This window comes from Ipomoea triloba, chromosome 9 (assembly GCF_003576645.1).
Source record: "Ipomoea triloba cultivar NCNSP0323 chromosome 9, ASM357664v1".
In the NCBI taxonomy this organism is placed as follows: Eukaryota; Viridiplantae; Streptophyta; class Magnoliopsida; order Solanales; family Convolvulaceae; genus Ipomoea; species Ipomoea triloba.
The window spans coordinates 11,039,821-11,062,096 of NC_044924.1; the positions used below are offsets into that span (position 1 = coordinate 11,039,821).

Here is a 22,276-nt window from a genome sequence, read left to right on the forward strand (position 1 = left end):
GCCACAGTATCGTTGCCGAGTTTCAAATATTGATCTCTTTTTTTAAATATTGTCTTACTAAAATCAGTTAGCTAAGTTCATGTGAACTTATATATTATTTTCTAATTAGTAAATAGGTTGAATATATATATATATATATATATATATATATATATATATTGTTAGGCGTTAGGTGCGTTCTGTCTCTGTTCGATTCAAGACATGGCGATGTGACTTACCATTGAATGATGTGGTTAAATGATTAATATCCACCTACTTATCACCAATTGATTTTAAGTAGCATATTGCAACTAGATAGCCAAAGAACTATGCGGTTAAGTGTTCTTAACTTACACTAGCCAAAAAACTTCATGATTAATCGTGCTTAACTTATAGCAGTCATGGGATAGTGTGCGTCCACGTGTGTCACAAGAAGTAAGCATGAGATATATCATATATCATATATCCTTATATGTGAAATGAGTCAAATCATAATGAACATATAATATTTATACGAAAATGTAATATTAATTAATAATAAATTGTTTATTACCTATAAAGAAAAATATAATATTTTAAAATTAAAATGTAATATTTATCGGTTATACTCAAACCACTGGCTCATGCTATATACACAAATTATCTGTCAAGCTTTCAATCAGTCTAATACTCCAAAACATATAAAATTTTTATATTTATTAGGGTGCGTTTGGTTCGCACATGGGAATCGGAATCAGAATGGGTATCAAATACTTGGTAAGGGTAATGGGTTTTGGTGAAAGTATTTAGCATGTTTGGTAGTTGGGTGGAATGGGAATGATTATTAATAGTTGGGGAAGAAATGATGAAGGAAGATGAAACCCTTATTTAATAAGGGTATGGGTTTTGCCATTAGTGGGGTATTCCAAACCCATAGTAGCATTCACAAAACCTATCAACCAAACACTAACAATCACTTTGATACCCATACCTTATGCCTAAACCCCCAACCAAATACACCCTTAGTTATCCCAATGCCACTATAGTACTGAGAAAAAAGAGTTCAAGTAATAGTATTACATCACATCAAAAAGTATTAAGGGTGTGTTTGGTTGGGGTTTAGGCATAATGTATGGGTATGAAAGTGATTGTCAGTGTTTGGTTGATAGGTTTTGTGAATGCTACTATGGGTTTGGAATACCCGCATCAATGGCAAAACCCATACCCTTATTAAATAAGGGTTTCATCTCCCTTCATCATTTCTTCCCCAACTATTAATAATCATTCTCATTCCACCCAACTACCAAACATGCTAAATACTTTCACCAAAACCCATTACCCTTACCAAGTATTTGATACCCATTCCGATTCCGATTCCCATGTGCGAACCAAACGCACCCTAAGTTTATATAAAAAAATATATATCTTTCTTAAAACTTATACGGAGTATATCTTATTTGATTAAACAAAACTTTGTATAATTTTATTAAATACAATGTCATTAAAAAAAAAGTCATAAAGTTTTCTCTAACTTACTTAAGTTTTTGTCTGAAGAATAAAGGAAGAAAATGAAAATAAAGTAAGATATTTTAATGTACAGTTGGAGATATTAATAATTATTAAAATTAGGAAAAAGTGTCAAATAGGCCATTGAACTTATCGCTTTTGTGCAATTGAGCCATTGAACTTAAAAAGTGTGCAATTCAACCATCAAACAATCAAAATTTGTGCAATTGGACCATTTTTACAAAAAATTTATGATAAAATTCAATTATATTACTAACATATATGTATTAAGAGTGACATTTTCTTCTACTATACTAGTTGGGAGTCAATATTGAAATGTTTTTAACTCAAATTGAATTAAATTTTTTTGTAAAAATGGTCCAATTGCACAAATTTTGCTTGTTTGATGGTTGAATTGCACACTTTTTAAGTTCAATGGCCCAATTGCACAAAAGCGATAAGTTCAGTGGCCTATTTGACACTTTTTCCTTAAAATTACGATCTCACATTGTCTTTACTACTCTTTATAAAAGTCACCTCCTTTTAAAATACTTTTCCTCCTATTGTTATGTCACTAAAATAGTAAAATTTATGGTGACGGCCAGGTAGTTTAGGGTTTTCTTTGTTTAGAGTACAGTTTCCAATATTGCAAGATCACCTTTTCTTTTAATGAATTGTTGTCCATTGTTTTTTTTTTTTCTAAAAAAACTACAGTATAATACCCAAAGTTGCAAAAATCACTAGAATGGTAAATTATATAAAAATTTAAAAAATTAAAACACAACACAAAATCACAACTCACAAAGTATTAATATTGGGATACTTTATTTAAAATTTTTTATTACATTTTTTTGGATTTGCGACAAATTCAAATAATTTAGGGTTATTTCACTAAAAATGTCATTAATTTGAGAGAAACAACCCATTAGAAAACACTGAAAAATATCTAACCGGTAGCCTAGACGTCCGCTTAGGCCGCCTAGACGATTGCCTAGGTTGCCTCTTCCACCGCGACCTAGTCGACACCTAGGTTGCCTAGAATGGCGATTCCACCGAAATTCTAGACGATCAGCCACCGCCTAGCGCCTAAACGCGATTTTTACAACATTGATAATACCACATATAAAAATGTTATTTATTAAAAATAGAAAAATTACATCATATGTAATTGGTATCATTTTTTAATTAAACTTCTTAAATTATAAATTTACTCTGACGATTTTTTTTTTGGTTCACTTTTTCATCTCTGTTAGTCTATTTTCATTTTTCGAAAAGCGTATATCATTTTTCACTTTTGGATATTAACTTTTTCTATTATTTTCTATCTAAAATGAAAATACTTATTATAGTCCTGGGCCAAAAGTAAAAAAGAGATAATAATTGTAGGATTAAAAGTGTAAATAATTTTTATTCTAAAAAAGAAAGTATAAATAATTTTTTTTAAACAAATAAATTCGTCCATTTAAAATGAAAATGTTGAGAATTAAGTCAACATAGAATCGAAGTGATTGAATAGTAGACATAATAATTGTGCATGCAACACCATGCCCTAATTAATATAATTATTAAGCACAAAAAAATAATTAAATTGAATGTGAGAACATATAAAATTTGTACATTATTTAATGTTAATGCTCCATCCGACAAAATTAATCAGCGAGGCGTACTTATCAAATTCAATTTAATACGGAGTATAACTTAGCAACAATATATAATCGTTGCACTGGTCACACATGAAAAAAACACATGGCTTTATTTCGTCAGCATTATTAGTGATAATAATTTATTTATTACTTAGTTGATTTCTTTAATTTTGTTTAATCAACCAATAAGATGAACTAAACATGCTCAATCTTGACACCATGTTCATGCTCCTAGTGGAGTGGCAGATGTCAAATAATTGATAGGTGAGAGTTTTTTTTTTTTTTTTAATGACTACAATATAACATTATCTATAGTAACTGTACAACATAATGTCTAACTCTTGAATTGTGATAGAACTCGAACCTGTAACTTTTTGTTTGGAAAGATAAATAACTAGGTGAGTCTTTTATGACAATTGAATGCACGTAATAATAATTCTTTCTTCTTTTTTTTTTTTTGATAAGGTTCTCATTTCAGCAGAAGTAATTCAAAGCATGTACCCCAAGCATAGGGGTGAATTATACCATGGACCAATGTCTACCTTCATTGTGGACCACGGTCCAAATTAACATTCAGATTATATGTCTGTAGTTGACATATTTTATATATGTAGTTAACCGTTTATGTGTATTTAAATAAATTGAAGGCGAATAGCATATTAACTACAAACACATAAAATGATAACTATAGACACATAAATTGTTACCTACAAATACAGAATATCTCAATTGCATATACATAATTTTTGAACAAAGACATGATTCATTGTATAAAAATTGAAGCATAGGTGATGCAGGCTAGTCCAAATCCAAGAACGTAACATTACATTGGAGGTCCATGACACATGTTTATAATTTGAAGTAACCTAAACTAAAATATTTATGGTGACTTAAAGTGAAGATTAGTGATATATATTGATTGGGATTGCAAGCCAATTGTTGCTAGTTTACACGTTTATTAGTATGCAGACCAATAATTTTTTCTATTTCTAAATGGATTTATAGAAGATATTTGAAAGTCCACTTAAAGATTTATATTATTTAAATCAAAGTTTTTACATGTGAATCTTTATTTGGAGCCCAAATTGAAAATTTTAGAGTAACAATTGCATGCTTTGGTATGCCTTGCCCCAATAGTTATATGATATATCACTTATCAGAATAATATATATATAGCAATATCAACTCAACTCATAATTAAAATATATCAAATAGATTTTAACTTTTCTCTTTAAACTTTTTAAATTTAAATTTATTTTCTCTTTTTCTTTTTTGTATAAATAAAATTAATGAATAGTAAAAATAGCATTAAAAAATCATAATTGAGATTTGTTAATAACATCCATATTCATATTATTTTTTTAATTTTAATTTCTTAATGGGCTACAAGTCTATTAAATCACTACTACATAGTTAAAAATCTTCTATTGCATATTCATAATCACTATTATAAGTTCATTAAATCACTATTGTAGGTCCATTAAAATGTTACAGCATGTCCATCAAGTGTCACTATTATAGGTAATTAAATCATTATTGCAAATTCATTAAGTCAATATTATAAGTTCATTTAAGTTACTACCGCATGTCAATCAAGATATTGTCATCCATCAACTTACTACAACAAATTCATTAAATTATTATTGTAGGTATATCAATCACATTAAGTTACTATTATAAGATCATTAAGTCATTACTATAGGTTTACTAAGTAGGGGTGTTCATTCTATTAATAACCAAATTGAATTAACTAAAATTGCATCTTAAACTGTTAACCAAACTGTAATTCATATTTCTCAATTAACCGATCGAACTATTTTTTAAAGTACGTTAATCGGTTGGTTAATTAACCGATTAACCAAAATACTTTAGTTCATTTTTTCTTAGAAAAATAAATTTATAAATAAAAAATTTCAAATCATATTTTCACATAACAAAATATTCATTACATCAATATATAAATGATAAAAATTTTAAAAACGTACTAGTCCAATAGTATGCTTTATGAATTATAAAAATTAAAATATATATACAAACGTAATTCGGTTAATCGGTCGATTAAAATATGTGAAGTGATTTCACTTTTCTTAGTTTAGACTATTCAAATCTTACGTAGACACCATTTTGGAAAAAAAAAAAAAGTTTTCACAATGAATTTAAACAAATTTTATATTGTTCTCCTTTTATTTCTTCCTCTATGTTAATATGAGGGTTGTGAGGAGGGCTAGGCATTTTTGGATCACATGAGTAACTAAGATATATAAATTAAAGGTATTTTTACAACTCTTTTGAGGGCTAGGCAACTACTTTCTTTGGGATTTAAAAGTTGAAACTTAAAAAAAGCAAGTGTTAGTGTATGCTTTAAGGGAGGGAGAGAGAGAGGGGGAGATAGAGATTTTAATTTACCATTTTTTTTTGTTGATACATTGGCTCACTTCTGAAGTTCTGATCAGTCCTCCATAATGCTGTTGAAACAAGATTATATTTTAAGATGATCGATCAAGCTAACCGAGTTATCTCCGTGGCAAAAAAAAAAAAAAAAAAAAAAACATTCTATTAGTTTGAGCTTGAACTCCCACTTCTGATACTGCTCTTCTTAAATGTATACCCGTACTCATAGTGCATTCAAGCATGTAATGAGATTGAAACAATTACATCTGCTCATCCATCCCTTATGTTAAATTCTTGATCTTCAAGTTGAAATTTCTAATGGTTGGAGCAGATTTGGGCTTTTTGTGGTACACTCCAACCCCTCTCCCAAAATAATTTTAGGATTTTATATATCAATTATTTTTATCAAGTTGTGAATGCTTTTACTAGTAAGTGACATTTTATAAGAGGAAAATATTTTAGTTTGAATGTCAACTTTATTTAACATGTGACATGCAAATTATATGATGGTTCATTTTGTTGACACTTTATTCAAGTTGCATTTCTTTTTAATCAAGTAAAAATTAATTTAAAAGTATTAACATTTTAAAATTTGATATTAAACTATTAATTTTAAGATGATTATTTATAATAAAAATGACGACACTAAAGCAATACTTTTGGTCTTCTAAGTATATATCGAATGAGTTTAGTAAATAAATTTTGTTACAAGTTGGAGCCTTGTTAAATCAAACACATTTTAATGATAATTGATGTTGTCTTCTCATTCTAATTTTGTTACAAGTTGCTTATTTAATAATGAAATGAACCATTAAAGTATCAACTTAAAATTTAAAAGTGAATATACAAATAATTAAGAATTAAATCATAAAAGATTAAAAAATTTATTTTTGTTTATTTTAGTTGGGGTATTCAACATCCGGCTATGTTTAGTATGCATGTATAGCTCAAAAGCTAGTAGCTAATAAGTTAATTAATTAAAATTAAAGTGTTCGGTTGAAATTAATTGTTGAATTAGCTTATAAGTGTAAAAAGATATAAAAAGGATAAACTAAGATATTAAGATTTTGATTAGTGAAAGGTAGATTGCGTCATTTTTATAAATTAATAATGATATAAAAAGAAAAAAATATTAAAAATTCAGGAGCTTATTTTGACACGTTATTTAAAATAGTATTTCAAAATAAACTATTATTTTAAGTTTCATATGTTTTACCAAACAGAACGTATAACTTATTAATAGTTTAAAATATACTATAAGTTATACTAAATAAAGTCAAAATATTTTGTAGCACCTTGTGTCAATTTATTATTATTTTTAATGCTCAAAAGTTCCGTATATAATTTTTAAATTATTTGTTCGTAATACTTTTCAACACGAAATATAAAATATCTTTTTCACCAAATTAATTTTGCAAAGTCCAAGTGTCCAACTCCCGTGATAAATCTGTAACGTGGACCAATGAATTCCTTGGACCGCCGCGGCAGTTACCAATTTTGAAACACAACTCAATCAACTTATGCCACGTTTACTTAACGAAATGATAAATGAAATATAAATGATATGAGTAATATTACGCATTGTTCTTAAAATTTTCCTCATAAATTTTTCTCTTGAGGTGACAATATTTGATTAAAATTTTTAATATTTTATTAAAAGTATGTATGATCAGTCAATCCATTTTTATTTATGAGGTTTTGACTCAATAAAAATAAAAATCTAGGTAGATTAGAACGGAATGAAGGTTTTGACTCAAGAAAAATGAAAGTCTTGGTGGGTTAGGGAGGAGGAACCATGATAGCTGAAAAGGAGGCATTAGACTTAGAAGGTGAGGGTAGGGCCGTAGGGGTGTGCAAACTATGGAAAAAATTCGGTTAACCGACCGAACCGAAAAAGTTCGGTTAATGATTAAAGAAATCTTAAAATTTCGTTTAACGATTAATTTGGTTCGAAATGGTCGGTTAACCGAATTAACCGAACAATTATTAACCGAAGTTTTTAATATATATAAATAAATATAAATACTTATGTGTCAATTATAGTGTTAGGTGCAACTAGTTATAACATTAGGTGCACTTAGTATTGATGCTCAATGTACATTGTACTTGCACCTGTAATACATTTTACTTGCACTTGTGCACCTATTTTCACTTACAAGTGCAAGTAATTTACCTTGTTAACATTCATGCATTTAAGTGCACATAATTATAACGTTAGATGCAATTAGATATGGACACGTGGACGGATGGCATGCATTCTCGGTTCTCTCCTAGGCGGGTGGTTCGCACCTGAACGCGATCATATATATATATATATATATATATATATATATATATATATATATATATATATATATATATATATTGTATGCGCGCGCACACACATACATACATGATCAAATGAGAATAAGGCCTTCTATCAAATGTAAGGATTGATATCAGCCATCCATTAGAGTTCATCAATAGTTAATAATTTTAATAAAAAAAAAGTATAATTAATTTTATAATTATTAAAACTTTTTTAGAGTGGAGTTCATTTAATAATTATTATAAATTTAAAAATTTAGTAATAGTAAGATTTTAACATTTTGAAACATTATGATTTCTGAAAAATCAAAATAGAGGATGTAAATTTGTCTACACTTTTTGACAAGAATGTTCTAACCTAAACCTTCTATGTGTGTGTATATATATATATATATATATATATATATATATATATATATATATATATATATATGTATTGGGAATCAGACGTTTCATTAGAATTTCATTGTCTGTTACTACAAATAGAAATGAGATAAACTTCATTTTCAAACAGCCACGTCTAAAGTCCATATTCGCAGAACAATCTTTGCTTTGTTGCCCTCCATTTCTCCTCACACGTTCATCCTTTTAATACGTTACCTCCTAAATCTCAACATCCATAGCCATAGGCCATATCCAGCTATGCAAATGTCTCTTTCTCTTGTACATGGTATGTTTATATGCACACACATATATATGCATATGTATAATGCATGAATGGTTCACGTGGTTCATGATTTGTAGCGTTGAAAGCCCTTTTTTTTTGTTCTGAAAGCTTGTTCTGCTCGGCGGCGATGAAGGGTGGGCTCTGATTAATTAATGTCGATGATGATTTAAGAAAATGGGGTTTCTTGGAAGCTTGTTGGTAATTTTTGGATTTTGGGTTGGGATCCCCATTGGCCTTCTAATTGGCTATTTCTTGTTCATATTCTATTACCCAACAGATGTTGATAAGGTAAAGGCTTGAATTTTCGTATATATGAGTTCAGTTCAATTCCTCGTGTTTAATGTTTGAATGTTGTCTGCAATCCTGTTTTGTGAATTTCTGACATTTGATCACTTTATGCTCCTTGTGGTAATATAATCAGTATTGTGTGGTTCTGCAAATTGGTTCTGCCAAATGAACTTTGCTAGGTTACTTAATTGATAATTTGTAATGTGGAATTAGGGTATGTTCTGAAGCATGGTGAGAGTATTACTATATATATTCCTTTCTTGTTCATTGTCCCAGAAATCCAGAATATAATCTTACCTTAAAGTTATTCTGTGTATTTGATAAGCACCTACAATGAATATGTACTTTCATGATTTTTGACTTTAAATGCATACATAAATCTCTAGGTCATCTGTCCCACCCTTAAAGGTGCTTATAATTCAGCGAAAGGATTAATATCTGTCCCACCCTTAAAGGTGCTTATAATTCAGCGAAAGGATTAATAACTGTTTCTGACGGTGGATACCATGGGTTGCACCAAAAAAAAAGGATATATCATGTTTCATACAATTTCAGCTTACGTCGTAGTTTTTGCCTTTTTCCTGGGATAGTTTAGTTGTCTGTATTTTGTGAAGTTCACACTTTGTATATAGGAAAAGCAATTATTTGACAAGTAAAGTCACCCTTGCAAATTAAACATTAAACTGCAGGATCTACCAGAAAGTAGATCACTTCAGGAGTTTGACTCGAGCTCCTTGATTGATCTTTTTCCTGAACTTCCATCATGGGTGATGAATCCAGATTTTGAACGCGTAAGTGCTGAGTCTTTATTGAGTTTTTGCTATTTTTTGTTGTTGTTACTGTAATAGCTTTCAAGCTTCATCCTACTGAACTTAGTTTATATGATTGAGTAGGTTGAGTGGTTGAATATGTTCATAGAGCATATGTGGCCATATCTGGACAAGGTAATACAAATGTCAAACAAAATCACCTAACATGTCATTCATATACCGCCTTTACATTTAATTGGTGTTTCGTGAAATGCCTCGATTTGATTCAGATTCCGTGGCTTGATTACGTAGCTTGAACTTTTCTCATGTACAGGCAGTTTGCGGAATCATTAGAAGCACAACACAACCCATATTTACAGAGTATATCGGGAAGTATCTGATAAAATCCATCGAGTTTGAACACCTTACTCTTGGAACTTTGACCCCAAAAATTCATGGTAAGTCATGATTACTGCACTTGCATTTTTAGACAATCACATGAAATGAGAGAAAAAGGAGAAAACTATGAACAACTTGTTGTGTAGAGTTTAGGGGACAGCTTGAATTAATCATTTGATCTTAGCAAAACATGACTCTGGGATTTCGTTGATCAATCTGACAGGTATAAAGTCAGTTAAACTCAAAGAAAATCAGCTAATTTTTGAGCTTGCATTCAGATGGGCTGGTAATCCCAATATTGCTATAGCACTGAAATTGCTCGCTCCAAAAATCCGTGTACAGGTTAGAGCTAGCGTTATCTTTGAGTTCCGTTTCATCTCATAACCAATACCAACCTTTTCACAGAACTGAATAATGTAAACTTGCAGTACATGTAAGGGTTAATGTCTCTCATATTTCTTTCAGTTGATAGAACTTCAAATATGTGCAAAACTAAGAGTAACTTTGACGCCTTTGTTGGCAACCTTCCCGTGCTTTTCAAGCATTCTAGTGTCACTGATGGAAAAGGTAAGCAAAAACGCTTATGTGTGGCAGATTTTTAGAACTATGCAAATTGGTTAAACTACTCAATTGCACATATACAGTAGTTACCTATTAGCTAGTAAAAGCATGTTCGTGTGCAGCCAAATGTAGATTTCGGGCTGAAATTTTTAGGAGGGGATCTGATGGCAATCCCTGGCTTACACCACTACGTTCAGGTGCTTCTCTTTTTTCATCCCTTTAGCACAGATAATCTTGTATAGAGTATTACTTTTCTCCTGTATACCTGCATGATTTCTAAGTATCCTTTGAAACCATTGAGGGTCAGCTTTACTAATCTGGTATGCACTAAAAGAATGAAGAATTGAAGATAAAATCGAACAAGATTTGTGAGAATATAGATGATGGATTTCCATTCCAACAATTTTTTGGTTTTATCCACATTAGTGAACTTTCTGTAGTAGCAAAATCTCATTTGCATCTCAAGAGTCGATGCGTGATAGTCAATGAGAGTTAAACAAAGTACTCAATTTATTTTAACTAAATTCCTTATTGGTGGCAGGAAACTGTTAGCAAAGAAGTTTCCAAGCTTTACCTCTGGCCACAAACACTAGAAATACCAGTTCTTGACAGTTCAATGTAAGTTGTAAATGAAAGATAATATCCAGTCTAAGGGTCAAACGTAGTCGAAACATCAGTTAACTCATTGATCTGAGGAATTGGTTTATTCATGAGGAAATATGCATCTTGCTTGTCTTTTATTCAATTCATTTTCTTGGAAATTTTGGTCCTATAGATATTTGCAAAAGCATGAAAGGCACTACAACTTTGTCATCTTTCGTCTTCTTAAATTACAGAGGAGCTGTGAAGAGGCCTGTCGGAATACTGCATGTGAAAGTCTTGAGAGCACGAAATCTACTAGACAAAGATGTTTTCAGTAAATCTGATCCTTACGTTACAGTCGGGCTTGGCAAGGAGCTGCTACCACCGAAGAAGACTACTGTAAAGATGGACACTCTGGATCCCGTGTGGCATGAGGATTTCAAATTAACTGTAAAGGACCCAGACACTCAAATCCTCGAATTACATCTCTATGACTGGGAAAAGGTTAGGATCTTAATATCTTCAGATACAATTGCACCATTTCGAATTTTTTTTTTCCCCTCCCCTCTACAATTGGGAAGTTTGGCTTCTTTTGTTTCTTCTTAGAAACAAATTCTTTACTTTGCAAAATTTGGGGTTTTATTAAATTGAGAGAGCCACAAGTTTGTTGCTTCTTACTTTGTTTTGCAGTTTGGAACACATGACAAACTGGGGATGCAAACAGTCCCCCTAAAGTTGCTCAAGCCTTATGAGAAGAAAAAATTCACACTTGACTTGGTGAACAGCATGGATCCTAACGATCCTCTGAACAATCAGCAAATGGGTCAAATTGAGTTCGAAATGACATTTGTTCCCTTCCAAGAAGACAGCATGAAGTTCGCCTCAAGTCTCGAAAAGCAAAAGTCGGAAAACTTCAAGACCACAGGAGGGAAGATGGCCTTGCAAGGAGCAGGTTTGCTATTGGTTACAGTTGTAGGTGCAGATGATGTAGAGGGCAAAACCCATACCAATCCTTATGCTGTTATCCATTTTAGAGGAGAGGAGAGAAAGACCAAGGTGATCCACACACACAAAATCCGATCCTTAGCCTTCTCAAACTCGGATCACATGTTTAAGGTACTCACTCATGATTCTGTCCTCTCATTACTGTGTGCAGAAAATCAAGAAATCCCGGCATCCAAGATGGGAAGATGAATTCCAATTTGTTTTAGAAGAGCCTCCTTTGAAGGAACACGTTCATATCGAAGTCATGAGCGTACGAAGGAGGGCTCGTTGTTTTCGGTCTAGGGTAATATCACCAACATCCTTAACTTTCTTAAACTCACCATTTCTGAATTAGTGTGTTTTTAGACAGCAGTCAACTTCATTTGCAATTTTCACACAGTGGATATACACTTTGTCTGCATGCAGGAATCTCTGGGGTATGTGGACATTCATCTCAGGGATGTTGTCTATAACGGGCGTATTAATGAAGAACACCATCTTATAAATTCTAAAAACGGACTAATACATGTTGATATACGGTGGAAGGTGATCTGATATGATCTTGTTTGAGTTTTGATCACATTTTAATTTCAGTTTCATTTGTTTCTTGATAGCCAGCTCCCACTTGATTGGGCATGTACATGTAGATATATACATCACCATTAGAGAGCAGCAAGAGTTTCTTTATGATCTGGGCTTGAGCCTTGAGGTGGCTCAATGTTGTGTTTGTGTGTGTATGCATCCAATATATACACATGTAAAACCATTTTTTTTTTTGAAAGCTGTAAAAATATTTCTTAGTTTAGTTGGAAAAGTGGAATGAATTGAGTTTCATGTAAAAAACATTTCTTAGTTTAATATCAATTTTGAGGAATTGAAATTCTTAAGGTGATTAGGAATTGTAATTCAATAGAAGGTGGGTAAAAAATTAGACATGTGAAGATCAAATTACCCTTCTCATTCGAATTCTTCTTCTTCTTAATCCCTCTATTGCATTACTATTGATTGGTCAAGCTTGAGACTTTTCATACTATTGATTGATCAAACTTGAGACCTTCCTTATGAAAAGAAACAGTAGCGTTATCAACAATAAGATAATTGACATTAAAACTACATTTTTAAGGAAAATGCTTAGTACCCCTCCATTTACCAGTCACAAATTTGTAACTCCTTGATGTAACAAGTTTTAATTGGTTTGATACTCCTCTTTGTTCCATTTTATGTCATATCTTAACCAATTAAAACTTCGCACCTAAGGGAGTGAAAGTTTGTGAGTGATAAATGTAGGGACACTAAGGATGGTCATATTTCTATACACTAAATGTTCATTTTTTTGAATGTACATTATTTGAGTATTGAATGTTCATTATTTTGTATACTACCAAGTATCAAATAATGAATATTCAATACACAAATAATATGCATTTAGTATATTAAAAATAAATATGTATTCCTGGTTCATGGTATAATTAGACCAAGACTACGTACATCATATCTACCAAGGAAACTGGTATATACAACTATCAATTAATAACCACAAAACAATTTCATCTTCCAATTCAAAGGAACAATAAGACCATGTATTTAACCCATCAAATGAAAGTATTTGCTCCATATTTAAACAAAAAGGCTTTGCTATTTCATTTGACTTACACTTCACAGGGTTATCGAATACTTGGGTAATTTAATATACTTAATTCAATATTACATATAATTATATAAATATAATATATTTGGAAACTCATGGCTTGGGGTTTGGGAACTAAGGTCGAGACAAGGGATGTTGTGATCCTTAACTCCCTACACATAAATCCCTATTTTCGCCCCTATTGGGGCAATGATTGGATTTCCTCCATTGAGTTTAGTTTGAATTGTGATCCCTACATGTTGGAGAATGAAAAATATATTGTATATTGATTGTGTGTTTGAGAATGAAGAAACCTAAAGGTAAGAAAATCTTATGATTGACTAATCACATTACAAAGAATGAGGAAAGAATATTTACATATGGTAATATAAATCTCTACCCTCCCCCTCAATCTCAAATATCCTATGTGCGAGCTTGGATAGAACTGTTGTAAAATATGCGGGGAGAGGCTCTTTGTGAATATATCGGTCAATTGTTAGTTAGAAGGAACAAAGGTAGTGCATTTGACTAGCCTGAATTTTTTCTCGTTCCTAGTTTGGTTCTCCCCAGGATCACCTCCACCACCAAGACGATAGCATGGACAAAGAAGTTGACGAATAATCTGAGTGAGTGCTGGGAAAATCTCGCTCTAACAGCCGAGGTGAAAGTTGATAGATGTCCACAAATTTTGTAGATAAAGTAGAAAATTTTGACTTTCTATTTCTCCAGTTTTTCATTTTTCCTTCTCAATTCCTCTAGCTTTCCATTTCTCCAATTTTTCAATTTTCTTTCTCTATTCCTCCAATTTTTCATTTCTTAAATTTTATTACATAGTTTGATTACAAAACAAAATACTCAAAACCTCATTAAATACAATCATTTCATATAACATTTGCATATTTTTACAACAAAGATAATAATAATAATAATAATAATAATAATAATAATAATAATAATAATAATAACAATAATAATAACAATAACGATAACGATAACAATAGTAACAACAACAACACAACATAAATAAATAAAGATAATAATAATAATAATAATAATAGTAACAACAACAACAATAATAATAATAATAATAACAACAACAATAATAATTATAAAGATAACAACAATAACAACAACAACAACAACAACAGACACAACAACAACAACAACAACAACAACAACAACAATAATAATAATAATAATAACAACAACAACAACAACAACAACAACAATAATAATAAAGATAACAACAATAATAATAACAATAATAAAGATAATAATAATAATAATAATAATAATAATAATAATAAGAGAAATCAGCGCTTTTAGCCCCTCAATTGTTTTACTTTTGGAAATTTAGTCCCTGCCAATTGATTTGAACAAACTCAATCCTTTAATTGTTCATAATGTGCCACATTTGGTCCCTCATGTAGTATAATTAAAATTTCTTTTTAATAATTTTTTTTCATGAGATTATAATTGTCCATTCCTTTCAACTATTTAACTTTATTCTCCTTCTTCTTAACATATGCCTTTGCAATTAAATATATGAGATTGCATTATACTAAGATTGGAGATTTCATAAAAACAATAAAAAAAAAGGCACAAATAAGTTGTAAAAATAACAAATAAGCTACGCATTATACTGTCGACCTCCCTAAACTAAGTATAACATAAAAATAAACAACAAATTAGAATATTTATCCAGCAAAAATAATGAATAGTAATATCATTTGCTTCCACATCATTCCAAGTCAAATACTAGTATTTTCACCAAAAATAACTTAACAAATAATAACCATCTACTACATTAAGCAAAAATATAGCCGTCATTTAATTTGGCATACCAGAATTCAATCTTATATGACCCCCTAAAGCAAAAAATTTACCTGGCAGAATACACAATTATAATAACCTTCTGAAAAATAAATTATTTAAACAAAAATTCTAATTATATAAGATGAGGGACCAAATGTGACATATTATGAATAATTAAAAGACTAGATTTGTTCAAATCAATTGACAGGGACTAAATTTCCAAAAGTAAAACAATTGAGGGGCCAAAAGCGATATTTTCCCCTAATAATAATAATAACAACAACAACAACAACAACAACAACAACAATTGTTTTTTTTTTTTTCCAAATTCCTTAAGAAAGATGAAGAAAGGAGATGGAATTACAATTTGGAAGAATAAATTTAGTAAACAACTTCTCTAATTTTTCTTTTTCCACTTCTCTAATTCTCCATTTTTTAGAAAATCCTTCTTTTTTTTTTCCAAGTTTCTAAACGACCCCTAGATTTCCCTTCTGTCTGAGTTGACTTATTGTTCTTACCCTGTTTTAGTAAGACATACTTGATGCATGATCATCCCATGAGACATGAAGAAACATCATTGTGCAGAAATATGAGAACAATATTTACGCATATCTTGCTTTAAACTTTGCTCTTGAGATTTTTTCTTTTTCAACAAAGGTGAAGATGTTAGCAATCTCTTCTTTAGAACTGCTCCTATAAAAGTAGGAATGACAATGGGTCGGGGGTGGATCGAGGTATGACATATCCATCACCTGATCCACCTATACACTTACCCCATCCGCCCCCACTCCGACCCGCAGTGGGTGAAAGATTTCAAAATCCACCTCCAACCCACCGGATGCGAGTACACACCATGGATACCCACCACTTTTAATTTAATTAAAAATTTTCAAAATATTAATAATGTCTAGAGATTTCACGTGCACAATAAAATTTGCTAAATATATTAAAAAGATAAACTAATTAAAATATTCAAATACATTAAGTAAATTGTTCAATGTTTTCCAAACAAACTTATAATTTTAAACAAAAAAAAAGGAAGTAAATTTGAATATCATAAAACATTCGAAGATGTTTCATATGACTATTGTTTCTATCCACTTGATTAGTTGATTTCTTCTTCAGTTCTTCAAACCTTGAGTTCTGTCAAAATATGATTCCAACTTCAAATTGTTCTCACATTGCAAATCAGTCTTACAAAAAAATTAATAGATAAATAAATAATTAATTAATCAAAGTAAAATTTGTCATTATTTGAAAAAATAAAAGGTGTATTAAAAATAAAATCGTTATCGAATCAATAATAATTGAATTAACTTCATTTTGCATCTATCATTATTAGTATAGTGTTTAATTATGGACTTTAGTTAGTCTGTCGTGTTTGTAATAGGACTCTAGCTGTACATGTTATTTATCTTCTTTGTATTTTCTCTATGAACGTTAATGCAATACTGAATATATGCAGACATTTTTTAAACACTCATCATCATCATCCAAAATTGTAGCAATTGTACAACTTGATTCCGCATTAATAGCTTTAGTTGGAAAATATATAAATTAAGTAATTAAACATAAATTAAATAAAAGAAGAAAATGCTTAAATAAAATAACATAAACTTAAACTTACATTTCTTTGCCAATAACCAATTTTGACAGCATGCTAGTGCTTCAACAATGTTTGGATGCAATCTGCTTCGATGTTGACTGATGAGCCTACCACCCGTACTAAAACAAGATTCTGAAGTAGCTGTATTCACTGGAATAGCCCAAACATCTCTAGCAATTGCTTGCAAAGTAGGATACTTAGGACCATCTAATTTCCACCAAGCTAATATATCAAAATTAGATGTCATAGCTAGGTAACACTTCACCTTCCAAATACCTATCCAAATATGTCTTGGATGCACCTCTATTTTTTATAGCTTGGAACTGAGAAAAGCCTGTCAAATACCCTTCCATGTGTTCTTGCACTTTTGTTTCATCACTCAATTGAGGACAGGATATACCAATACTTTCATTGCTTGCAAACTTCATTTCATAATCTATTAACAATCTAACAAATAATAGACGAATTTCCATAATCTTAGATTCAACAATATCACCATATATTTGTTCAAAGTAGTATTGCACAAAATTGAGCTTGTACCTAGAATCTAAAATACAAGCTAAACCCATGACACCATGAACCGCTTCCCAATACTTCTCAAACTTCTTCTTCTTCATCCCATGTGTCATTGTGTTAATTATAGCATCCATATCACATAACCACTTATCAAGAGACAATTTAATATCACACTACTTTGGAAAATAAAGATTAGTAGTAGGATACATTGTCCCTGAGAACAATTATGTGATATCAAAAAATAATTTCAATTTTTTACAAATATCACTTGCAAAGAGCCAATCATCATCACTTGGCAAAGCCTTATATTTTATTCCCTTTGTTTTAGATGAAGAAAAACTATTTTGTAAGGCAAAGCACTCTCAAGCATCAAATAAGTGGAGTTCCACCTAATTCTAACATCAAGAGAAAACTTCTTTGATGCTTGAATACCTAATTGTCTAACAGTATTTTCAAACATTTCAACTCTTTTTGGAGTAGATGTCCAATACACAACAATAGCTATCACGAATTCTTTCTATCCCTTTCCCAATAATAGACAAACCATCTTGAACAACCAAGTTTATTATATGGGTAGCGTGACGCATATGCAAAATTTCACCATCTAATAAATGACCACTACCTTGAACCTTCTCCTTCACATTTTCAATTATTCCATCATTCACAAAACAATTATCTAATGTAATTGTGCACAACTTTCTATCAATATTTCAATCCATGAAAGTCATCATCAAATACTTAGCTAACAATTCAGATGTGTGAGGTGATGTCACATATCAAAACCTAATTCATATTATAAACAATTTATTAGCAATTTATAAATACAAAAAAAATTAATATAAGTATAAAATATAACGTAATATAAAAGTGTACCTTAATACTCGTTTTTGCAACTTTCAATAATCATCAATGTAATGTGTAGTGACAGCCATATAACCTTTTTTTTTTTTTAATGATTCGCTGTCCACATATCTGAAGTGATAGAAACTCTACCTTTAATCTTTTCTAGCTCCCTCATTGTTTTTTCCATTTTCTGTTTGTACATATTATGAATGTCAGCTCTAACAGTTTTTCGAGAGGGAATTTTAAATAAAGGTTAAAGATATTCATAGTATTCCCTAAATGCCTCATGATCTACTACAGACAAAGGATATTCATGCAAAATAATTGTTGTAACTAAACTTTTTTTAAGCCACTTTAGGATTAAAAGAACGATATCTATCCAGCACTGTTTCTCCTTTCTTTTGCTTTGACTTCAATATCAATTACCGAATATCAATATGATTTTTTTTAATCTTAGCCTATAATGATCCCACAAATAACTAGTCTCACTCTTCCCTTTAGCACTTAATATGCTATTACAATAGTTACAACTTGCTTTATATTCAGCATTAATATTTTCCGAACAAAATGCTCCCAAACCAAATTGCATTTTTGTAGTAATGATGATGATGATTTTCATTATTAGTTGGATTTGTGGTTGGATTTTGATTTATGCATGCATCATCATTACTACAACAAAACAAAAATGCAATTTGGGTTGGGAGCATTTTGTTCGGAAAAAAATTGATGGTGAATATAAAACAGTTTGTAACTATTGTAATAGCATATTAAGTGCTAAAGGGAAGAGTGGGACTAGTCATTTGTGCGATGATTATAGGCTAAGATGAGAAAGAACATATTGATATCCGACAATTGATATTGAAGTCAAAGCAAAAGAAAGGAGAAACACTGCTTGATGGATACCATTCATTTAATCCTGAAGTGGCTTGGAAACAAGTTAGTTACAACAATTATTTTGCATGAATATCATTTGTCTGTTTGTAGGGAATACTCTGAATATCTTCAACCTTTGTTTTCTTCTACTAAAACAAAGGGAAAAAAATATAAGGCTTTGCCAAGTGATGATGATTGGCTCTTTGCAAGAGATATTTGTAAAAAATTGAAATTATTTTTTGATATCACATAATTGTTCTCAGGGACAATGTATCCTACTGCTAATCTTTATTTTCCAAAGTTGTGTGATAATAAATTGTCTCTTGATAAGTGGTTATGTGATCCGGATGCTATAATTAACACAATGGCACACGAGATGAAGAAGAAGAAGTTTGAGAAGTATTGGGAAGGGGTTCATGGTGTCATGGGTTTAGCTTGTATTTTAGATTCTAGATACAAGCTCGATCTTGTGCAATGCTAAGATTATGAAATGAAGTTTGCAAGCAATGAAAGTATTGGTATATCCTGCCCTCAATTGAGTTATGAAACAAAAGTGCAAGAACACATGGAAAGGTATTTGCCAGGCTTTGCTCAGTTCCAAGCTAAAAAAAGAAAAGAAAAATAGAGGTGCATCCAATACAGATTTAGATAGGTATTTGGAAGATGAAGTGTTACCTATGCGCAAATTTTATCGTGGACCACAGACCACCAAGCATTGTGGTCCAAGTGACAAAATGACGTCGTTTTGATTAACGAAAACAAACGGATGAAACTGCCTCCATTCTGCGTAACTGCAGTTCCCTTTCAACACAACTTTAGTATTAGTTCAACACAACTGCAGTTCCAGACGGATGAAACGGCCTCCGACAACTGCAGTATCAGTTCAACACAACTGTAGAATCATTTGAGATGAACTGTAGTATCAGTTACAGACACAACTGCGGTATCAGTTCAACGCAACTGCAATATCAGTTCAACACAAATTCATTATCAGTTCAGCACAACTGTAGTATCATTTGAGATGAACTGTAGTATCAATTACAGAGATTTACTAGAGCCGCTTCTCCCACTTATTGAAATGACATCGTTTTGTGACATTGGTCCACAATGCATTGTGGGTGGTGGTCCACGGTATAAGTATTGTTACCTATGGCATCTAAATGTGATATATTAACTTGGTGGAAATTGGATGGTCCTAAGTATCCTACTTTGCAAACAATTGCTAGAGATGTTTTGGCTATTCCAGTGAGTACAATTGCCTGAGAATGTTGTTTTAGTACGGGTGGTAGGCTCATCAGTCCACATCGAAGCAGATTGCATCCAAACATTGTTGAAGCACTAGCATGTTCTCAAAATTGGTTATTGCAAAGAAATGTAAGTTTAAGTTTATGTTATTTTATTTATGCATTTTCTTCTTTTATTTAATTACTTAATTTATATATTTTTCCAACTAAAGCTATTAATGAAAAATCAAGTTGTACAAATACACCTTTTATTTTTCAAATAATGACAAATTTTACTTTGATTAATTAATTATTTGTTTATCTATTAATGTTTTTTTTTTGTAGGATTGATTTGCAATGTGATAACAATTTGAAGTTGGAAACATATTTTGACAGAACTCAAAGTTTGAAGAACTGAAGAAGAAATCAACTAATCAAGTGGATAGAAACAATAGCCATATGAAACATCTTCCAATGTTTTATGACATTCAAATTTACTTTTTTTTTTATTTTGTTTAAATTATAAGTTTGTTTGGAAAACATTGAACAATTTACTTAATATATTTGAATAGTTTAATTAGTTTATCTTTTTAATATATTTAGTAAATTTTATTGTGCACATGAAATCTCTAGATATTATTAATATTTTAAAATTTTTTAATTAAATTAAAACTGGTGGGTATCCATGGTGGGTACCCGCATCCGGTGGGTTGAAGGTAGGGACGAGTGTGGTAAGTGTATAGGTGGATCTAGGGATGTCAATTATGTCCGAACCTGATGGGTTGACCCGTTAAGCCCGAAAAATTACAGTGTTAAAATTCAAAAAAATAGCTCAATAAATTAATCGGGCCAACCCTATAGGGCTGGCATGTTGAGTTGGGTTGGCCCGACGAGCTGGTGGGTAGCTCGCCGGGCTACTTAAAAAAAAAAGTCTAAATTCTAAAACTAGGGCTCTCATTTCAAATTTTCAGACTCCCACTCTCGTCTCTCACTCTCCCCGCTCCAAATTTCACGATTTTCACTTTTCACCGTAGTCCAGTGTCCATCGCCACCGCCCACCGCAGGCCGGCGCTCACCGGAGACCGCAGTCCGCCGCCCACCGCAGTCTGCAGGCCAGCCACTCACTACAGTCCGCAGGCCAACCACTCACCACAGTCCGCCGCCTACCGCTTCTGTTCATCACCCGTCGGCCGTCGCTCACCGCCTGACCCTCACCGTCGACGCCCACCGCCTACCACTCACGTTGTCAAAGTATCAATTCCAGATTTCCACTCTACAGGTCTAGACTCTAGATGATTTCCAGTATGTTAATGGTTATTGCCTTGTTCGTTAATTCCTTAATTGACTTCTTATTTAGTTATTTGTATGAAGTGTAGGCTGTGACTTCCACTCTTCCAGGCCCAAGCAAGCAGTAGTGCAGTCTCGGCAGTGGATAAGCTCACAGATTCACAGTTCTATTTAATTTTTTTTAAAATAATTTTTCTTGAGTTTTTTTTTTCTTAATAATTTAGCCGGCTAAATTGCCTGTGTGTACCGGAGTCTTGCTTGTAGTTTTGAATACTTTAAATTGTGAATGTGTATTGACTGAATATTCTGTAACATGTGAGACTCTAAGTTGAATTATTGGATTACAATGTATTTAATTCATTTATTTGACAATTACATTTTTTATACTCTTATTTTATTTTTAGATATAAAAGAAATATCTTTTCAAAGTGTGAATGGAATTGATAATGAT

The 22,276-nt window shown here is 31.4% G+C and overlaps 1 protein-coding gene and 2 long non-coding RNA genes across 4 annotated transcripts; all 3 read left to right on the forward strand.

Annotated features, from left to right (window-relative positions):
- The first annotated feature begins 8,285 nt into the window (after positions 1 to 8,285).
- LOC116028628 (synaptotagmin-3-like) lies at positions 8,286 to 12,909 on the forward strand. 2 transcript variants are annotated; one of them, XM_031270402.1, is made up of 13 exons: positions 8,286 to 8,475; positions 8,581 to 8,760; positions 9,450 to 9,551; positions 9,654 to 9,704; positions 9,844 to 9,967; positions 10,132 to 10,250; positions 10,374 to 10,475; positions 10,592 to 10,666; positions 11,011 to 11,087; positions 11,306 to 11,555; positions 11,742 to 12,107; positions 12,208 to 12,339; positions 12,462 to 12,909. In XM_031270402.1, exons 2-13 carry the CDS (start codon positions 8,647 to 8,649, stop codon positions 12,588 to 12,590), a joined length of 1,641 nt encoding a protein of 546 aa, XP_031126262.1. In that variant the 5' UTR covers positions 8,286 to 8,475; positions 8,581 to 8,646; the 3' UTR covers positions 12,591 to 12,909. The 2 variants fall into 2 exon arrangements, with proteins under 2 accessions (XP_031126262.1, XP_031126263.1); XM_031270403.1 differs by lacking the exon at positions 9,654 to 9,704.
- Positions 8,767 to 9,278, forward strand: LOC116028629. The gene is made up of 2 exons (XR_004100181.1): positions 8,767 to 9,168; positions 9,216 to 9,278. It is a non-coding gene; the product is annotated as an uncharacterized LOC116028629 (long non-coding RNA).
- An 8,595-nt stretch (positions 12,910 to 21,504) lies between the features above and the next one.
- On the forward strand, positions 21,505 to 22,189 carry LOC116031031. Its single transcript, XR_004100478.1, has 2 exons — positions 21,505 to 21,817; positions 21,915 to 22,189. It is a non-coding gene; the product is annotated as an uncharacterized LOC116031031 (long non-coding RNA).
- Positions 22,190 to 22,276: the final 87 nt, after the last annotated feature.